Source organism: Phaethon aethereus (genome assembly GCF_964289735.1).
Source record: "Phaethon aethereus genome assembly, chromosome: 14".
NCBI lineage: Eukaryota > Metazoa > Chordata > Aves > Phaethontiformes > Phaethontidae > Phaethon > Phaethon aethereus.
In genome coordinates this window covers 2516758-2535698 of record NC_138590.1, presented here as the reverse complement: position 1 = coordinate 2535698, position 18941 = coordinate 2516758, and the positions used below count along the sequence as shown (strand labels likewise).

The window sequence follows — 18941 nt, the reverse complement described above, 5'->3', positions numbered from 1 at the left end:
ATTGCATTTTTGTTCTTGAGAATGTTATTGCAGAGTAAGTGGGTTTATCTTAATCCCATAAACCAATGAGTTTCTGTTCCCTCCAAACATACAATTCTCCTGCAGGACAAATGGGGCAGAAAAAAGAAAAAGGAACATACACATTTGTTACGTATGTAGGGATTTCTCCTAAAGCATTAGGCATTTACACCAGGGGCAGTTAAAATCCAAACCCTTGTCTTTCACATGCTTTCTTGTAAGAGAAGAAAGAAAAATCCTGATTCTAGCAGAGGAAAGGCAAAAGCAAATGAACTTATGTCATCAGGGTGGAGAGGGCTTAATATTTCATTCATCATGAAGTTAAGAGGGTTTGATAAAGGAAAGGCAAAATGACAGCTTGGCCATGGCACCAGGCTCCCTGCATCTTTGAGGTCTTTCCTCCCTCAGACTCTCTGAAGATGCTACAGCCATTGAGGGTGGAGGAGGGAGCATCAAGCTCCTGCAGAAGGATACTGATTCCCTAGATCCTGGCTTGAGTCTGGAATTCACGGTTGGATCTCCAAGCTGCTATTAGACAGGGAAGGCCAAAGAGCTTTTGTAGTCTCTACACCAGCCTGAAGAAGAAAGGCTACGTGATGCTTGTTACCTAGAAGACTTGAACCAGTCCTCAAGAGGAATCTGCAGAGCACTAGCTGTCCTGTTGTTACCGCAACAGCGTAAACCCCAAGATTTCTGACCACAGCACAAATGAAAAAACATGCCAGCAGCAAAGCCTCCTTCCAAAGCAGCCCACAGAGGGATAAACACCCTGCAAGTAAAGAGCATCACCATCTTTCTGTGAGTGTCATCACTTCTAAAAACCACTGTAAGGAGCTAAGCATTGGCGGTAGGCATGTAGCAGCAAAGACAGCTAAAAACTCCAAGACACGGTACACCTAATTACACATTCACTAAGCCTTGGGCATATTGTCACCTGAGCCAGTAAGCATGTCTTTGGAAGTGAGCAGCGGGGTACACAGATGTCCGTACCAACATCTTGAACATAAATAGGCACTGCTGTTAGAAGACAGAACACCAAGCGCTGCAAACGATCTACCAGTGCATCTTGCCACTTCTTATCCTACTTTTACCATTAAGCATATCGCCTTTCCCTATTAATTCTCTTACCCTATTCCATGAAAAAGCTGAACCAACATGATTCAAGCTACACTACAGGACTCAGAAGAGTGACTAGGGTTGGATTTTACTCTCAAAATGCTTTGAAATGTAGAAGGCAGCAGCTTATGGGAGCTACATGACACCATGTCCCTCATATGAGAACTGGTTAGTGTCAGACTTAAAATCTGTAACTACTGATCTGAAATTCACAGAATCACTAAGGTTGGAAAGGACCTTCAAGATCATCAAGTCCAACCATTAATCCAGCACCACCATGTCCCCTAAACCATGTCCTGAAGCGCCACATCCACACGTTTTTTGAACACTTCCAGAGATGGCAACTCCACCACCTCCCTGGGCAGCCTGTTCCAATGCCTGACCACCCTCTCGGTGAAGAAATTTTTCCTAATCTCCAATCTAAACCTCCCCTGGCGCAACTTGAGGCCATTTCCTCTCGTCCTATCGCTGGTTACTTGGGAGAGACCAGTGCCCTCGTCGCCACAACCCCCTTTCAGGTAGTTGTAGAGAGAGATAAGGTCTCCTCTCAGCCTCCTCTTCTCCAGACTAAACAACCCCAGTTCCCTCAGCTGCTCCTCATAAGACTTGTGCTCCAGCCCCCTCACCAGCTTCGTTGCCCTTCTCTGGACACGCTCCAGCACCTCAACGTCCTTCTTGTAGTGAGGGGCCCAAAACTGAACACAGGATTCAAGGTGCGGCCTCACCAGTGCCGAGTACAGGGGCACGATCACTTCCCTGCTCCTGCTGGCCACACTATTCCTGATACACTGCCCCTCAAAAGAATTTGCGCTTTCCACTACCAAAAATTCTTCATATTTTAAATTATTCACAACTAAAGCTAAGTGAAAGTCCAGAATAAAACAAAAAGTTACATGGAAGAAATTGCTGCCATGTTACATGGGAAGAGCTAGTAAGCAAATGCAAGGAGCTAAACCTAAGCAAAGAGGCATTCAAAGCAGTGATCAACTGAATTTTGGTATTTACCTCATTTCATTCAAAGAGAAGAGTCAAGTGACAATAAAAACCACCCTCATGAAGAATAACTGAAGCAAGACTAACAGATAGAGAAATATGGATTCACTATACACCATTAACATATTACATACTAATTTTTATACATATGTATATATTTAAAGTTCAGTGTGCATTTGTTCAACACAAGCAGAAAGGCCCAATTTCACACACAAAAAAAAGGGGGCAGGAGGGAGAGCTTCCAATAACTGAAAAGTGGGCTTCTGGCTTGATTTATTTAAAAAAAAAAAAAAAAAATCACAGGATACTCAGGCTATGTTTTGAAGAACAGTCTGAAATTAAAGTGAGGCCAAAAAGCTAGGAGAGTTCTACCGAGACCCACTCCACATCTGGACACTATGCGGGCTTTCAGATCAGTTTGGGGTGAAGTATCACTTTGCATATGAACTCCAAGACCAAAAGAAAAGCCATAAACAGTGAAGTCCAAAAATCTAAGAAACTCTAGAGAAAAAGGAATGGGAAGCTTTTCCTAGCAAGTGTTACAACTAAATGGTGACTTCTTGGCAGAATTCAAAACCTAAAATTTAAGTTCCTAACGTTTACAGCTGCTTAGATAAGATCCAAATGCGGATAATATAAATTGATGAAGTGCTGTCTCTTTCTGCATGCGATTGATCCAGTATGTATGAAGCTGCTCAAAGGTCCATCAAGTAAAGCTATTCCTGACTCTCACTGCAGCTTTGCTGAACCCTTTTTAAAGCCACATTTAAAAAGAACAGATTGACCTTATGATGCTGAGCGAGATAAATCTGGACAGTGGAATACACACATTGCTTACAGAGGAAGAGGAGAAGACCTGGAGAAACTGCATTAAAGGCTACTGACACACCAGGAATATAGGAAATGACTCTGCGAGAAAGCTGGCAGTGTAATACTGACCGTTTCCTTGAGCGTAAAGAACAAACAGCATGTTCTCGAAGTGTCAAAATGGTGTTACACACCAGAGAGCTTAGGCAAATCAGATAAAAAAGGCAACATAAACTGAAGTTTCAGACCTAGAGAGCAGTAATTCAGCATTAGGACAATCTTACTGCCCAGGATGGTGGTAGTGCCTGACTCTGTGGTGTCTTCTGCCTCCCTCAACAAGGCAGGACATGAGAGACTGATCGCTCCCGTGTAAATGGAGCATTGCTGCACCGTGACCCCACGCTCTGTCCCATGCATCTGCTACCAGATGCTGCACTAGATGATCTTTGATCCGACCAGTACAGTTGTTTTGCTTCCCCCAGAAGGGAGTAAAGAATCCTCTCAACTCCTGCTCAGGAGAACCTCTAACAGAAGGACACAGATGAACAAAGCAGTCACTCTTTCCTGAAAGGTCTGTCTTCTCTATCAAGCACCTCTGCAAATGCAGCCACAATGCACGAGATCCCAAAAGAGATTCAAGGGCAGCTTCCGATGAAGAAAACCTTTTTCACCTCTGCAGCTGCAATGATGCAGTAACAGCCACGGATGGGTCTCGCTGGTTTTCTCTTAAAGGATCCCCATTTCCACCAAGTTCCATCAACTAGAAGAGACAGTAAAATTTCAAGCTTTCGGGTTACAGGTGCAACATCAAAATATACTAACTTTAAACGGACTCCTGCCTACACCAAAGCGATAGAGAAGTACTGCTGTAACTTCCAGATCTGGAGAGGAAATCTTAAAAATACAAGCCAACAGCAATGAAAACAGAGAGAGGTCCTCCGAGGCACTTCAATGACACATGCATCCGGACTATACGCAACACCTGATGAAGAACAATGCTGCTAAAAAACAAAATTATTGCACCTTTTAGTTTCCTTTGGAGGCAATAACTAAGTTTATGCACAACACCATAAAAACACAAAGTTCTATTTAAACAGGTACTTATCAGCCCCTATCAGGCCACAGGGGCATTCAAAGTATTCAAAGAGGAACAATAAATCCCTCTTTCAAATCTGCAGGAGGAAAACGGCGGTCTTAAGTTTGCCCATCTGTGGAAAAAAGTAGGTGTGATGTGGGATGGATCCTTGCTTTGGCCTACGCTAGGGATATCTGAAAGGAGTCTTCTCTCCTGTTCAGATAGGAGAGCCACAATCTGCGCCATGCACCCCAAGAACTTTATCCCTGCCACTCAAAAGCCTCTCCTTTCCTCAGCCAGTTTGATTTTTAAGAAATGACTTTTGGAAAGTGCCTATGGAGTAGAGGTTTCAAAGGCTGGCTGAAAAAATTTCTAGGCATGTAAATGCTGACCAGATTCCCCCCACTACACGTGCACATAAAATTTCTCCAGCATCTGAATTAGAGCAGCACTAAACAAACCTATTTGCTCAGAAATTATACACTGCAACTTCATAAACAAAGATTTCCCAGTGATGGCAGTGACTTAGGGTGAGAGTTGACTTTTTCCCCTTTTCAAGCTTTAAAATGTCAGTTCTAGTCCTAAAAATCTGAACTTTTTCAAAATTCAGAAGAACACATGGTGTTTATCTGGCGGCCTGGCACCACATTTTCCTAAAGTCTTCAGCAAAATCACATTTTAATTCTCATCTTAATTAGGTGGACCTAAGTCTCCATGGAAACAAGATGAGGGCACTTGCCATGTGCCTAAAGATAAGGGGAACATTTATGAAATAAGTCTTCTCAACTCATCACAAGAAATAGATACTTGTGCTAATCCTGAGGGGAAAGCAGAATAGCTGGCCAAGCTTCACAATTAATATGGAAAAAATCCAGGGACTTGGGGCTCTGGCATCAGCAGTATTAAACTTCCCATGCTGGCAACATGCCGATTAACACAATCCCAGTAAAAGAGCTGACCTTCCCCATACAATGCTTTGGGACTGCACCCGGGCACAGGATACCCCGCACCAACCACATCATCTCCATAAACAAGGTCTTGCAAACCCAGGTTCAGTTTTCTAGGATAAGCCCCAAATCAGGTTTTCCCTTTAAAAAAAAAAACTCCTAAAGAAGCTTGGCAATTCAACATTTGACTTGGAGACATTTAAAATTACTGGATCACCTCTTGTGAAATGAAACCTAATTAAATATTTGGCTTCACAGTGGAGGTGGAGAGTAACCACCTCTTTCCAAGAACTTGGTTTCAGATCTCTAAATGTCCTCTTATTTTCAATTCCAATGAGTTCAGAAGTGACATTATGTTCCTAAAATGTGTTTGGCATGAAACAAACAGATACTGGCACTAATAAATTTTCAGAGGCAAGGGAACCTCACTTTGCCAAATCATTGCCTGTATTACCTTGCAGCTAACGACACTTTGCGGTTGCATGGACTTTTGACCCAAAATGCAAATAGGGCCCAAGGGAAAGAATTCAAATTTGCTATTTATCATTCCTCATTTTTCCTTCCAATTGTTAATTCAGGTTTTGGATTACTTTTCCAATTCTGTCATCAGTCAATCCAAAGGAGAGAGTGCATTCTCCTTTGAGCTTATCTCTACCCACAACCCAATTTACTACCAGCTGCCATAAATTAATAAGTTTTATCATTAGAAATAGTCTAGCAGAATTGGGTTAATCTTTGTGCTCCACAGGTAAAGTACCAAATGACAAGATTTTTGTGTCACATCAAATACATTTTCTGGTATTTAAAAAAAAAAAATCAAGTCCTTTGGACACAGGATAAACGTCTTACAAAAATACTTACGTAATTATATAAATGCTAATATGGTAGCCTTTGGCTCATCACTAGCTCCCTAAACTCTGACCCTCTGACAGAAACAGGAAGATCTTACGACAGGTCCAGACAAATATTTGAATGAAAAACATTTTGTTATTCAGAGATACAAAATTCTTCATCACAGCTGAGATTAAAAGTCTTATTTAAGAGCTTCTGCACATTGCTTTGAAAAATGAAGGAATGGGAAAAGTATGAAACTGAGGGAGAGCATGACTTTAGGCTTAAAAACAGCATAAGGGGAGGAAAAAGTTAAGTGCTTCAAATCTTATAGCTAACTTTTGTTGCTATTGTTATTCACCATCTACATTCTTAAACAGTGTTAAAAGCTTCTTTTGACAGTCCTTTAGGGAAGCAATTTGTGAAAAGTCTTTTAAAGGGCGATTTACTAAAAAAATTATAATCGACTTTTGGAAGTGGAAGACTTATTGGACCCTTGACTATTAGCAGAAACACTAACCCCACTCCAGGTTGGAAACATGGAAAACAGCAGTATTTCAGAAAGCTTGAAGGAAATATTTAAACAGGGAAAAATTTGATGTGGCACACAAGCCCCATCCTTCTGCCTTCCCCCTCCAGTTCAGCAATTTCAAAGAACCAGGAGTAGGAAATGTGCTGCCTGTATAAAAAACTGAGCAGAGATGATTCTGGAAGTAGCCATTAGTTTTCAAAGAGAGACTTCACCACTCTAGAAGACCAAAGACACATTTGTTTCCTGAATTTGGGCAGAGGCTTACGCTTACTTTTGCTAAAGTGAAGTTCAGAGGCAAGAGCCCACAGCTGACAGGTCCTGGCTCCTTTCAGCTTTACTGCTCTACCGAAGTACCCACAGGCCACGGACAGTGGGTTTGGGGAAGAATTTAAGGTATTGGCAACTAATGATTGACAAACGCTAACAGCCAAAGGGTTTTCATAGGTTTATAGGCACAAGCGTGGAATGGAAAGCAGATTTTCTACAGATTTTCCCTGAACAGCCCTCATTCTGCTTCCCTGTTCTTGCCTCCATCCGAGTTTGAGATGCAGGGGAGTTTCCCGCATGTCCCAGTAATATTTAACTTTGTTAAGGATGTAAGCATTAGGTAGAAACTACGGAAATTGTATGGAAAAGTAGCCGGATTGCCAGGCAGTTCGGAATGGACAGAAACTATGGCAACAGCTCACAGTTGTGTACTCTTTGCACACCGCAGAAAAGACAACTCTTTTCCCACGCTCATTACTTGCATTACTATTTTTAAGTACCAGTGGCATGGCATGTTTTACATACAGCATGTTCTACCATCCCAGCTCTGTCTCAAAGCTTGACACGAGATAAATGTAGAACATGCAGAGTGTAAGGGGTTATCACATCATCCACCTGAGCATTATATAATGAAAAATAAAAATTTATGAGTTGAGACTCTGAAAGAAAATTAGGGTTCAAAAGAGTATTATAAAACTGTGCTTCTTGACTTCCAGACACTGATGCATATTGAATACATCCATATTGAATACATGAGCCCTTAATTTTCAGGCAGTGCAGTGCAAATTTTTCTCCTAATTTGAGGGTTTAATATATTTACTGTTATCTTAATGAAATCTAGCTTTTCCAAGAAACATGTTCATTACCATGACATATTTTTAGTGGCATACTCGTTCCCCACTCCCAGATATTTAGAGACTGAAAATTTTTACATTTAATATATTAGCAATAAGCAAAGCCTGAGGGTTTTGGGTTTTTTACTACTTATTTCATAGTAGCAAAAACTGCCCAGTTCAGGAGCTTCATTCCTGTGCATTGTACTAGCACATCTACAGCAACTAAAGAATGAAAGTATTGAATAGCAGATTGTGACAGTTCAGTGGCTGAATGGCCTCAGAATATCTCTAAGGAACACTCTCACCTCTAATAATAAGTATTCCTATACAAATGTTCTGCTTACACCTAAACAAATGTTTCAGAACAGTAACTTTAAAAATCTGAGTGATAATAATGCTAGAGTCCTTTAGTGTTCCATGTCATCTCAAAGGTCATCTTTTCATACCGCTTTTCACCCATTTTCATTACTGAATGGTGACAGAATTTTGCAGAGAGCAAGAAAATATCTCATTAAGAGTTCTCCTTAATCCCACAGGCTTCTTATTGTTGCAGTATCACTCTATCATTCCTTACAGAGCAGACATCTCCCTTCAAACAATAAAATGTGTATCATTCATCTCACAAATACCAAGTCTGATCTTATTTTGCCTACGCTACATTTCATGCTTAGTTCGTTATCTTCAAATGTTTGTAAACTGTGTAGCAAAAGGTTACAAAAAAATTGAAAAGTGAATTATGTTTTCCAGCAGATACATTTTACAGATAGGTTAAGAGTTCTGAATAACTTTGTTTACTGAGTGCCGAGCAACACAAACTCACATTTGCCATAGCAGAATGATTCCGTTAGTTCACATCTGACAAACATCAAAACACGTGTTTCCCCACTAATGAATTTCAGACCAATAATTTCACATCCATCACGTGGCTGAAATAAATCCATTACAGTCTGTGGTATAACTTAAGAGTTTTGTGGTGGGTATGCAGCAAACTGAGCAAGACAGATTTTCTGCTGGTAGGCAGAATACCAAATACCATGATCCCGACTTATCAGAAACAGTTTAAAATAAGTGAGCAAGCCCAACTTTGTAACACTTAAAGATGAGCAAAATTGTGTATCAGAGAAAAGAACAGTCATGTCTACAGTCTTTTTACCACAAATAACCCCTACTGTGTTTATCATTGTACGACTGATTGTTCTCAAACCACTCGAGGGGGGAAAGAAGAATCCCATACGCTGAAGAAAGCTGCGTTTGCAATATTTGCTTTAGAAGCAGTAAGTTACTAAATGAGCAATGTTTTAAATGATTGCTGTTAAGGCGTTAACCCTCAGATCGCTTCCTAAGTGAGCGTCACCGATGCATTAGAACATTCAGCAATACACGGAACTGTCTTTGAGTAGTAAGTTTCCTAAAACAACTATTTTATTAAAATCCATAGTCCCAGAAGAGTTCTTTTTTTAAAAAAAAATCTGTAAAGGCAAAAAAGTCTTTTAAAGTTAACACTTAAAGTAACACGGTAATGCACGTACTGTGACACTAAGTTGCTGAGAGTATTTTTTTTACATTGTCTGACGAGCGAGAGCTCACAAGATAGTAGTGGTACAGATAGATATGACATGCTTCATTGCTCCAACATGCACCCTCTTTAAAACACTAACAGTATGCAACATTATTTCTCCTGCAGATATTATATATCAGAAAAACATACCTCTATATCCTGTATTATCTTTGGGTATAAAGACCTGTAAAATGAATTTGGGGGGCCATCTGTTGGTCTGTTTTTAAACAGGTACTGATCCCTAGAAAGAACCAGAAACATATTTTTCAATTTACCACAAAAAATCCAAACTTTAAAGGACTTCAAAATCTGCACATTTTGACAAAACCTTGTGACATACTCTCACAGAATACTTGTAAGAATGTTTAGTATTGCTGTTACAACCCTTGTGACTTTACAATTTGACAGCTGTTTTTAAGGTCTCCAAGGCTAAAAAGACAAGAAGTGTTTTCCTTATGATTTTCCAAATTAGGGTTCACTGCTTCATAAGGCTTTTAGCCAGCAGGGTATCGTCCTCTTGCTCTTTACAATATGCCTTGCATTTTCTTAGGCACACCACTAGAGAGCACAGAAAAGCAGGTTTCTAAAGCAGAACACCTCATCTCTTCAGATACTCATAAAGAACATAAAAATTCCATTGCCAGAAACATAAATGGTTTCTTTTTGAGAGAAGCTTCTGCAGCCCAATCAGCTATTTTACATTTTAAGCAAAAAAAAAAAAAAAGGTTTAATTGTAAATACTTCACTCCAGAAAAAGCCCCATAAAACATGTTATTGCTAGTTTTTGTTAACCGATTCTAGATGTCAGTTCTCCCTGCAAAACAGAAATTACAGACTTGCAGACAGACTTACCGCAAGAAAGCAAGCGTTGAAAGGCACTGGCGTACAAAAGGACAGGGGACAAAGCCAAAAGTAGAAACGGGAGTTGACAGCTTCCACCGTAGCTACCCCCACTAGTCTGTAGCAGAGTTAAGAGTCTCCATGATACCAACTAACTATAAACTTACTTTTTGGCAGAGCTCATGGTTAGGGAAATGTGTGAAGGAGAACACTGTAAAAGGTGAATTTAGTTATTGTCACGGTACTTACCAACCCCTTCTTTCTGACAGTCCCTTCCATAGCGGATCTGTGCGTACCATTCTTTCAATCAATTTTTTCCATAGCATCCCCTCAGAGATGACTCTCTGCCATTCCTTACATACCAGCTCTGCTGCACAGAGTGATCTGGCATCAAGATAGGAAAGGATGTTTTCTGCTATGTGATCTAAGCCTTGCTCTACAAAGAAATGAAAGGCAATCAAAACGTCAATCACTTGCACAGTAAACTACTAAACAAGTTTTGCAATACATTCAAAGAAAGCCAACACAGCTTTAAGGCACTGGAGCAACAGGATAATTAAATTATCATATGTAGAAGCACCAGTTACAAATTAATCCAAACACGTACACCAAAATATCTCTTAACACTTTACTCCTTTCTCGTACAGTCTGCCTACTGGACTGTCCCATTTCCACAAGGTGAGAACGAGTGCAGACCAAAATTCAGCATAGTACACAAGCAGCAGAAAGCTTTTTGCTGCTTCTGGGCACAGAATCCTGGCCTTTTCAAGGTTTGGCATTGCATTGGGCTACATGGTCCTAAAAGATAGTCATCTTCAAGCAGATGCTTCACTAAGCAGCAGTAATGCGAAACTAAAATATTGATTCTTTCACTACTCCCTTACATATAACAATAGATAATTCAACCCAGCAGAAGACAGGGCTCCACAGGAACAAATGCAGACATATGCAGTAGAAGCACGAGCAAAAATTCTGCAAAAAATTTCTAGCGTCAAATGCAAGGCCATTTTTTCTATTTAAGCTCTTTCGTATTTCCAGGTGCCAAGTCCACTCCTGAATTTTGTTCAGGACTCTGGTGGTAGAGCGTATGCCAGAGACACCATGCCCTGCACCCTAGTGTAGGAAGGCAAAATTAATAAGAATGAGTTTGACAATAAACTCCTTAATTGCAAATGGTGCTTTAACGTCTCAGGCACTTGTCCCGATTCACGGTTTACTGTCACTGGACTCCACACTCAGAGAAATTATTACTGAATGACTTATACCAGAAGCTGGGGGTTTTGACACTTCTCTTCAGCTAGAGAAAAATTTAAGACGACAATGTTTTTTTAAAACAACTTTAAGTTGAGTAGTTCAAACTGTAACATTCAATACAGCCTTTATTTTGGGGCCAGCGGATGCAATTGTTTCTAGTATGAGAATCGGCTAAGAAACCTCAGCATCAGCAAGAGTCAAGTAATTCTCAAATAATGAGAGGCGACAGCTCAGCTTCTGCACCGTAGATTCCAGTGCAAAGTAAATTCAGTTTAGCTTCACAAAGATTTCCCAATGTATTTACGATAGCCATATGAACAGATATTATCTTAGCATCTTTCCCACATCTGCTGCTCTCCCACCCTTGGCGCATGCTACCTTCTACGGCAACGGAGTGATGGGCGAGTTTGCATACTGCTGATTTGGCAACACTAGCTTTACTGGGGCAAAAAATTAGTTCAGCAACGTACCACAAGAGAACTCTCAAGTAAAACAACATTACTCCAAATGAAAGCCCTTTGGTAGCACAAAGACATCCCAGAAACATATCTACCGGGGCAACTCGCTCTCGTGCTCTATTTTCACCTGTGGCATAAGGTATGTGGGTCAACAAGCAATAGCTATAGCAGACTGGGGAGACACTGACTTTCACCATGAAGATCCCAGCTACCAGAAGCAGCTTATTAACCCCTGCGATCCTTTTATACCATGGTAGGGTTAGATTTACGTATTAAAAGGCACTCGACACGCCAGTAGAAGTCCAAATATACCAGAATTGGGATCCTGCCCATTCATCCAGGTCTGTGTAAGGCAATGTGCTGCGATATGTTGTTAATACTTATCCAAAAGCACTAGGTACTTAAGTGGAACCTGGTAGAAAGAATAAGCACATCAATAAAGATGACGAATACAGTAAGCTGCCACCACAGATCTATCAAGACAAAAAACAGGTGGAACGCGGCATGTGTTTGCTTATGGTCTTTGCCTAGATCATCTCTCCTGCTGAGGGTGTTAGATTTAAAAACATGACTGTAGCTAAGTAAAGGTACGTAAATAGAAACCACTTAGATAATATATCTGCATTAAATTGAAAATAGCAATCAAACTTTTCTTGTTCACATTCCAACTACAGTGTCATTGGTCCCACAAAAAAAAAAAAATCACTGGTAAGTCTGTTACTTCTTTCAAAGGACCTGCAATTTTGCTCTCCCAAAAACTGCACTAAATCAGAGACCTAGAATAACTTAAATTTTGTGAATAACCTATGCCAGTTGGCCAAGCATGAAAAAAAATCTTTCAAACTACGAGATGACGACCTTTTTAATTTTCCACTTTATCTCATGACAGACTACTTTAGGCTTCAAATAGTCCCGAAAAATCAAAGAAACTACTGTTAATTTTTTTAAAGAATTAAGAAAGTGCATTCATTTAGTCCTCCACCGCATGCTAAATTTGACATGGCCTTCGTAGAAGCTAACAGCAACAGAAAGGAGAAACCAGCACATGTAGTTGAAGAGCATGTGTTCATTCCTTCTATGTTGTTTGGAGATCTGTAAAAAGGCTTTAAAGAATGGTGAAAGCTCCTACAATGTAAATTGGGTTTATACAAATTTTTCAATACCAGTCATAACAACAGATTCAATAACTGAAACGTAACAAGGTCCAAATAACTGCCGAGGCTCAAGTCTAACCACTTCCAGACCAGCAAATTCTCTCCTAACAATGCCATGTCTCAGAGTAGCTTTAAGCTGCGCCATCTCCTACATCAGCAGTTTGAAGAAAACGTCAGGGCTTTTAAATACATTGTAAAAGTGGTCTTCTGGTCTGCCGCATCCCAATCTTTCTAGTAAATAACAACTTTGAGATTCTAAATACCGGTTACTTAGGATATATTCATCTTCCTGTGATGTTATGTGATTTGAAACAGTTCTCAAGGTTTTTCCAGAAAATATAATCGTTGCAAGGTCATTTTGAAGAGTTAGTTTAAAATCATGAATCCTTGGGTATCAAGAAGACAAACTAATTCATTATGCAATGTGGAGGATACAGCTAGATAAAAATAGAGAAAACAAACAGGTCTGGTGAGTAAGCGTTTTTCTGATTTCAAAAGTTACGGGTGTGAACAGGGCACACACCATGCTTTAAGAGGAACAGATCTAGCAGTTATTTTAGACTTCAGTGCAAAACAGTCATGCTCAGCACCGTAAGATCAGCCTATACAGTGCAACCGTCTAGTACATCTATAACTCTGTAATCACACGACGCAGTCCTCTACGTATTTTCCCAACACAGAGAACATTATATTTTGAAGAGGAGGAGGAAGAATTTTCAACATAAAGCCTCACAGTTCCCAAAGGGAACAGTGCAGAGCATATGGCAGTTCACCATAATTGCAAACTCTGTAGCAGAGCAGTACACTGAGGTTCCTGTATAAAAGGTGTTTAAGGCTCCCGTTTCACTGCACCATTTTTCTTTCAATAGCCATTATACAACATCTAAGCTCAGAACAGCCTCCTCTCCCTCTTCAAAAGTCTGTGCATTCACTATCCTCCAGCATGTGCACTGTAATTCAACGCTAAAGGGGTATTAATATTCACTCACACAGGGATATTTAGTCAAATCAATGGGTAACAAGAGACTGTAGTGCTAAGAAATGACAGAATTGATAATTCTGTTCAACCAATAACAGGCTACTATGTTTCAGGCTTACTAATTAAAGATAAAAATGAATGACTGCAAAGCTTGGAAGAAGTTAAAAGAAACTAAGAGTAAACACTGAAGCATTTTACAGCTAAACCAGAAGATCTAGAAATTATTAAAAAGAGATGCTGACACTCTGATGACAACAGTGTTTCTGCAAAATGTGGCGGAAGGACAAGAGCACTGACTTTTGGCTTCCAGCTCTCCCACAGATATAAGGATGCTGTCCTGTCCTTTCCACACAAAAGGCATTTTTCATCAGTGGTGGCACGGCAGAGGAGCAGAGGCACACAAACTAATCTTTTCAGATGATCTTATTTTCTCTTTGTCAGAAGAAAACCAAACTCCAGCTATGTCTGGGTTCCAAAAAAGCCAGCAGCACAAGATACACTGATGACAGGTAAAATCTTTCAATGTCTGCATTTTAAGGTCTGAAATTCTCGACTCATGCACCTGAAAGATCGCAGGTGAATGAGCAAACAAATGATGCAAAGTTCGTCAAATAAACTGGCTGTACGGCCAAAGGAACAGCTGCCCCATTTTGGTCAAAACACCGCTGTTTATCTCCAGTAAAGATGGGATGGAAGGATCCACACTGAACACATACCCGTCTACTAGATGCTTTTCTCATTCCAAAGTCCGTAAGTCTCATTTAGCCTAACTGGCATAACTTAGCAAAACCACCATGACACATGTATACTAGCATTCTTAGAAGGGGGAAAAAACTTAGCTGTACTTGACTAAAAGCATTTAAGCAAACTGCAACTCTGCATTTATTTCAACCGTAATCTTAAAAGAAAGGTCATGGGACAAAATAGCCATGCTGGCACTTGAATATGTTGCTAACAACTTGCTTGCAGCTTTGAGCAATTTTTGACATGTAAAGATCACGAACACATCAGATGTAAAATGAATTCCCAAGGGAGAAAGTGACAAACAAATAGAAGATGTTCAAATGATGGTCAATAATTCTTTAAAAGTTTATCTGTTACTGCCATCTCCTGGCAACAAACTAAATTATCCTCCCATTAAAAAAAAAAGAGATCAGAAGTCTGAGGAGCTGTAAAGTTAAAAATAACCAACCTAATAAAAAGGCTACACTGCAAAGCATACTTGGAACTCAACAAATGCATGGTTCTCTGGGTTTTTTGGTGGTGGTGGGTTTGATATTTCACTCCTACTCTAACATACCTGTATCATCTTTCAGAAGACACTGAACTGGTCAGCTTGAAAGTAGAACTTGAGATGCCTTTCAGAGTTAGGATGACAGCATCATGTGGTTTCGATAGCAGGCAAGTGTTTCTGAATCAAGTTCAAACACTTTAGGAGTTTCATGTGCAGCACACAGCATATTCCATTATTAGAAATCCACATGTTGTCTTTTAAATCCTTTGTGCGAATAAGAATGGACATGTTGTTTAAGTAGTTTCAGAAGAATCAGATTTAGATTACTATTTTGAGACCATTAAAAAAGTATCTGAATCATAGTCATGATGGCAGACAGCACACACCAGGGCTTGTTTTCTATCCTAACACCTTTTAGCACAAGGCAAACATAGGACTGGTGAAGTCCATGGTTTTATGATTTCCTATTTTGAAATGAATGCGATGCCCAAGAAATACAATGTGTGTATTCATCAACTGATGTTCAACTGCTTTTAGCTTTTCCTTATGAAACACTATTTTTCAAAAAGATACTTCTCCAGGTTAAACGCAGTTGCACAGAACTGATTAAGAAAAGTGATACATGACAGAACATTTTGCAATTGTTCAGTCTTTCAAATAACTGCATTTGAAAGAGTGGTAACAATCCTCTGAAAAACAGTCGCAAAAATCTGGATCCAAAGCCACCTCTCATGCTTCAAGTCTGGAAACACAAGCTTAATGACCAAGGTACCACCAACAATTCGTCCAAAAGCTACACCTTTCTTGGAGAGATCAATGTTGCCATTTCTGGCTGTCAACAAGGCAATTTGAAGCAAAGATGAAGAGCTGGCAAACCGCTGCTGAGGCACCAGCAGTCACTAATGCCGTTTCCTCAGACAAAGAGAGGCACAAAACTCACCGTGCCCCCGGAGCGCTGGCCCCAGCACCCTGAACCAGAGCCTCTCCTTCACTTCAGGGAACAGTGCAACAGAGACTACGCTCCAGAACGCAAGCAGGACCGGCTACTACAAGATGTTTGGTGCCCTTCTGTAGCATGTGCAGAACTCAGAAGTAGCAGGCTGAGACCCAGGCCCTTCTCAAAAGCCAATTAAAAAAAAAAAAAATCATTTCACTGTAACATACATACCAAGCATTTAGAGACAGGGCTAGAACACGGTTCCTAAGGAGAGTAAATCTCCAAATAAACTCAAAGTACAAGGAAAATCTTCCTTCCTAAGGTGACTTTTGTTTTCTACAGGTTAGGAACATTCTCAAGAAGATCCTGACGACAAGTGTCTGCAGAAGGATGTTTTACGGAACTATCAGACCAAGAGTTTGGAGAGACAAAACCCAAAGTGACAAGTGCTCAGCTTGTTTTCATTCGACTTCACTAACCCAAGGCTTTTTCGGACTCTTGCTTGTGGTCTCACCCTAGTATCAAATGCTCATTTATGTTTAATTGAACTAAACCAAGGTTTTCAATAAAACTTAACTGCAATCAGCTACCACATCTTCACAACAGCGACAACATACACATGTATACATACCAATCTGGGACCGTACACTTTTAACACATAAAGCCTGTTCATTATGAAGCCACTATTTCATCAAGTTCTAAGGATCAACTGCAAATTACGGGGCAGAAGCCCTTTATTAAGATGCATAATTTTCACAATGCTGTATAACACTAGTCACAGTTAAAAACAATTTACAAGTTAGAAACTCAAGTGTTTTCTGATGTTAAAACACAGCAATCTCACCTTCTATGAGTACACAGAGCCTTCAAAGTTGCATACTGAGCACAAACACACACATGCTTTGCCACCAATTCTGTTCTTAAGATTGTTACCACTTGCAGCAGTGCACAGATTTAAATTGCTCACATTAAAAAAAAAAGTAGTAAAATAAAATGTTTACCCTAATTAACATAGTAGGAACAGGTCCAAAGCACAGATACGTAAATAGGCTGACTATAATTATTTCGGACAACGTGTGGGACTAAGTTTAAGACACAATAAACCCGAAATAGCTGCATATACCTATTTTACATTAAAAGACAGTCAGTATTCAGTTTTATAAACAGTTTCTGAAATAGGTACTAAAACCTATCCATTTTCTTTGGTAAAATGCATCTAACACTTATTGGTACACTTTTCAAAGAAAAACATTACTCCCAACTCTTATGCCTCTACAAGAGCTTTTGCAGTTTTACAGAAAATGGTGAAAAATTACAGCTGTTGTTGATTATAGGTACCAGATGAAGGTTTGGTTGAATTTCAATAATAAAACAATTAAAATCCACAGGGATTTCAAAGCTCAATGTGTAAATATCACTTTGTATGAAAATGAAACCCAAATGTGGGATGTCAACTCTATAAAACTGACTAACATTAGATATGAAACAGTCACTTAGATCTTGCAACTGCACAGGCTTTTATTGTTTTAGAAACAAATTTCAAAAGAAGCCTGGCAGGGTTTTACTTGCCTGATACAGCGTACGGTTCTCTTAGTTTTAACACGCAAAACAGGTATGGAAGGGACTTTCTTTCCTAATCAAGGATGACTAGGTACTGCTCAGGGGTCAAAGTTATAATTTGTTTAAGGAAAGGGCACAAGTTGTATGACACCATGCAAGGAATATTAAGATTAACATCTTAAAGATAATTAAGATAATCAAAAGCACAAAGGTGACAAATTATTCTTGCCATTACGCTGTCCTTTACAGACCACTGTCTTTTGAGAGCTGTTTTTGACACGCTAGAGGAAGCCTCATTGGCAGATGCGCAAAAACAATGAGTATAGGCAGCTGAGCCACTCTGATCAATGGGATTTGCAATAGCTGATGCAGTATTAGCCGCACTCTGCGATGGTGATTAGCAGTAAAGAGCCCAACCACAGCCCAACCTTGTAAGAACAGACCCTGCAGACTAAACATTCTGCCACGACTTACAGAAAAGCACACCAGAATTATCACACTTTTCCACTGAGTCGAAGGGAAGCCAGATACCACAAACTTTTTCCATTTTTCCTGCATTCTCACAGGTGTAAAATTAGTAGGAACAGACAGTGAGCAAAAACGATTTCCATTTAAAACAAAGGAACCTTACTCCTTTAAGACAAGCGAAACTATCTTTTAAAACAGCAGTACTTCACCATTGCCTTTCAATGTGATGTTAGTCCAACACGGTATTGATTTCCATCAGCTCAGATTAAGTTCTTGGATAAGTTATACAGACACTCTTCACATACCACATTACCTTCAAGAAAGGCTGAGTATGGGGACAGTTCCCAGCATTTACATCATAAAAAAACAACAACAGTTGTAAACATAAATATATATATATAGGCACATATATATATTTACACATTTGTGTATGTGTCAGCTTATGCAGCTCAAAAATTTCTTATGAATAAATATATAATATGAAAGAACTGTATAACTCCATATTAGCCCTAAAGTATAAAAGCAAACAAAATAAAATTATTAATTGAAGCACATATTTGCACACGATCACTATGACTGTCTACCTCACTTTATTTTTTAGTTAATCCCAGTTACTCCCTAGAGAAATCAACTTTCAATACTTTGAAAGCAAGCTGGAAGAAACATCCGTGCTACCTAAAAGGAGACAGCCCTCCACTTGAAAGGAGGAGCACATTTTTATGTGTGTGGCCAGACAAGCTAAATAACTTCCCTAAAACTGAGGTGTGAGGGGAAAGGACGCTCCCTCCCTTTCATAGCCCTCTTTCACATTTTTAAGCCTGTTTTTTAAGAAAATAGAGCACATCTGAAATTCCATATCACTTCCTGTGTCCTACCCTATGTTCTTCATTCCCCTCCAACTACTAAGAAGTTCATTTCAACCATGCTTGACAGATAAGCCACAATCCCCTCATCACCTTCAAAAGCTGAATTCCTCCAGGTTTTGTGAAAATATAGCAGTGCTACAGAGAACAGAAACCCATAACACGCAAGCAGCACTCTGTCCCAGATACCAGGAAAGCCCATACACGCGAGACC

General features: G+C 39.8%; 1 protein-coding gene across 5 annotated transcripts in view; it reads right to left on the bottom strand.

Moving 5' to 3' along the window:
• FBXW11 (F-box and WD repeat domain containing 11) overlaps window positions 1–18941 on the bottom strand; it is a gene marked incomplete at its 5' end in the record, with an annotated part of 71296 nt that overhangs the window by 10905 nt on the left and 41450 nt on the right. For 4 of the 5 annotated variants that reach the window (XM_082006095.1, XM_082006096.1, XM_082006098.1 and 1 more), the window contains 2 exons: window positions 9131–9221; window positions 10070–10256. In XM_082006095.1, the coding sequence (XP_081862221.1) occupies window positions 9131–9221; window positions 10070–10256 (278 nt within the window). The remainder of the gene's footprint in view (window positions 1–9130; window positions 9222–10069; window positions 10257–18941) is intronic. The other variant, XM_082006097.1, reaches the window with a different exon arrangement.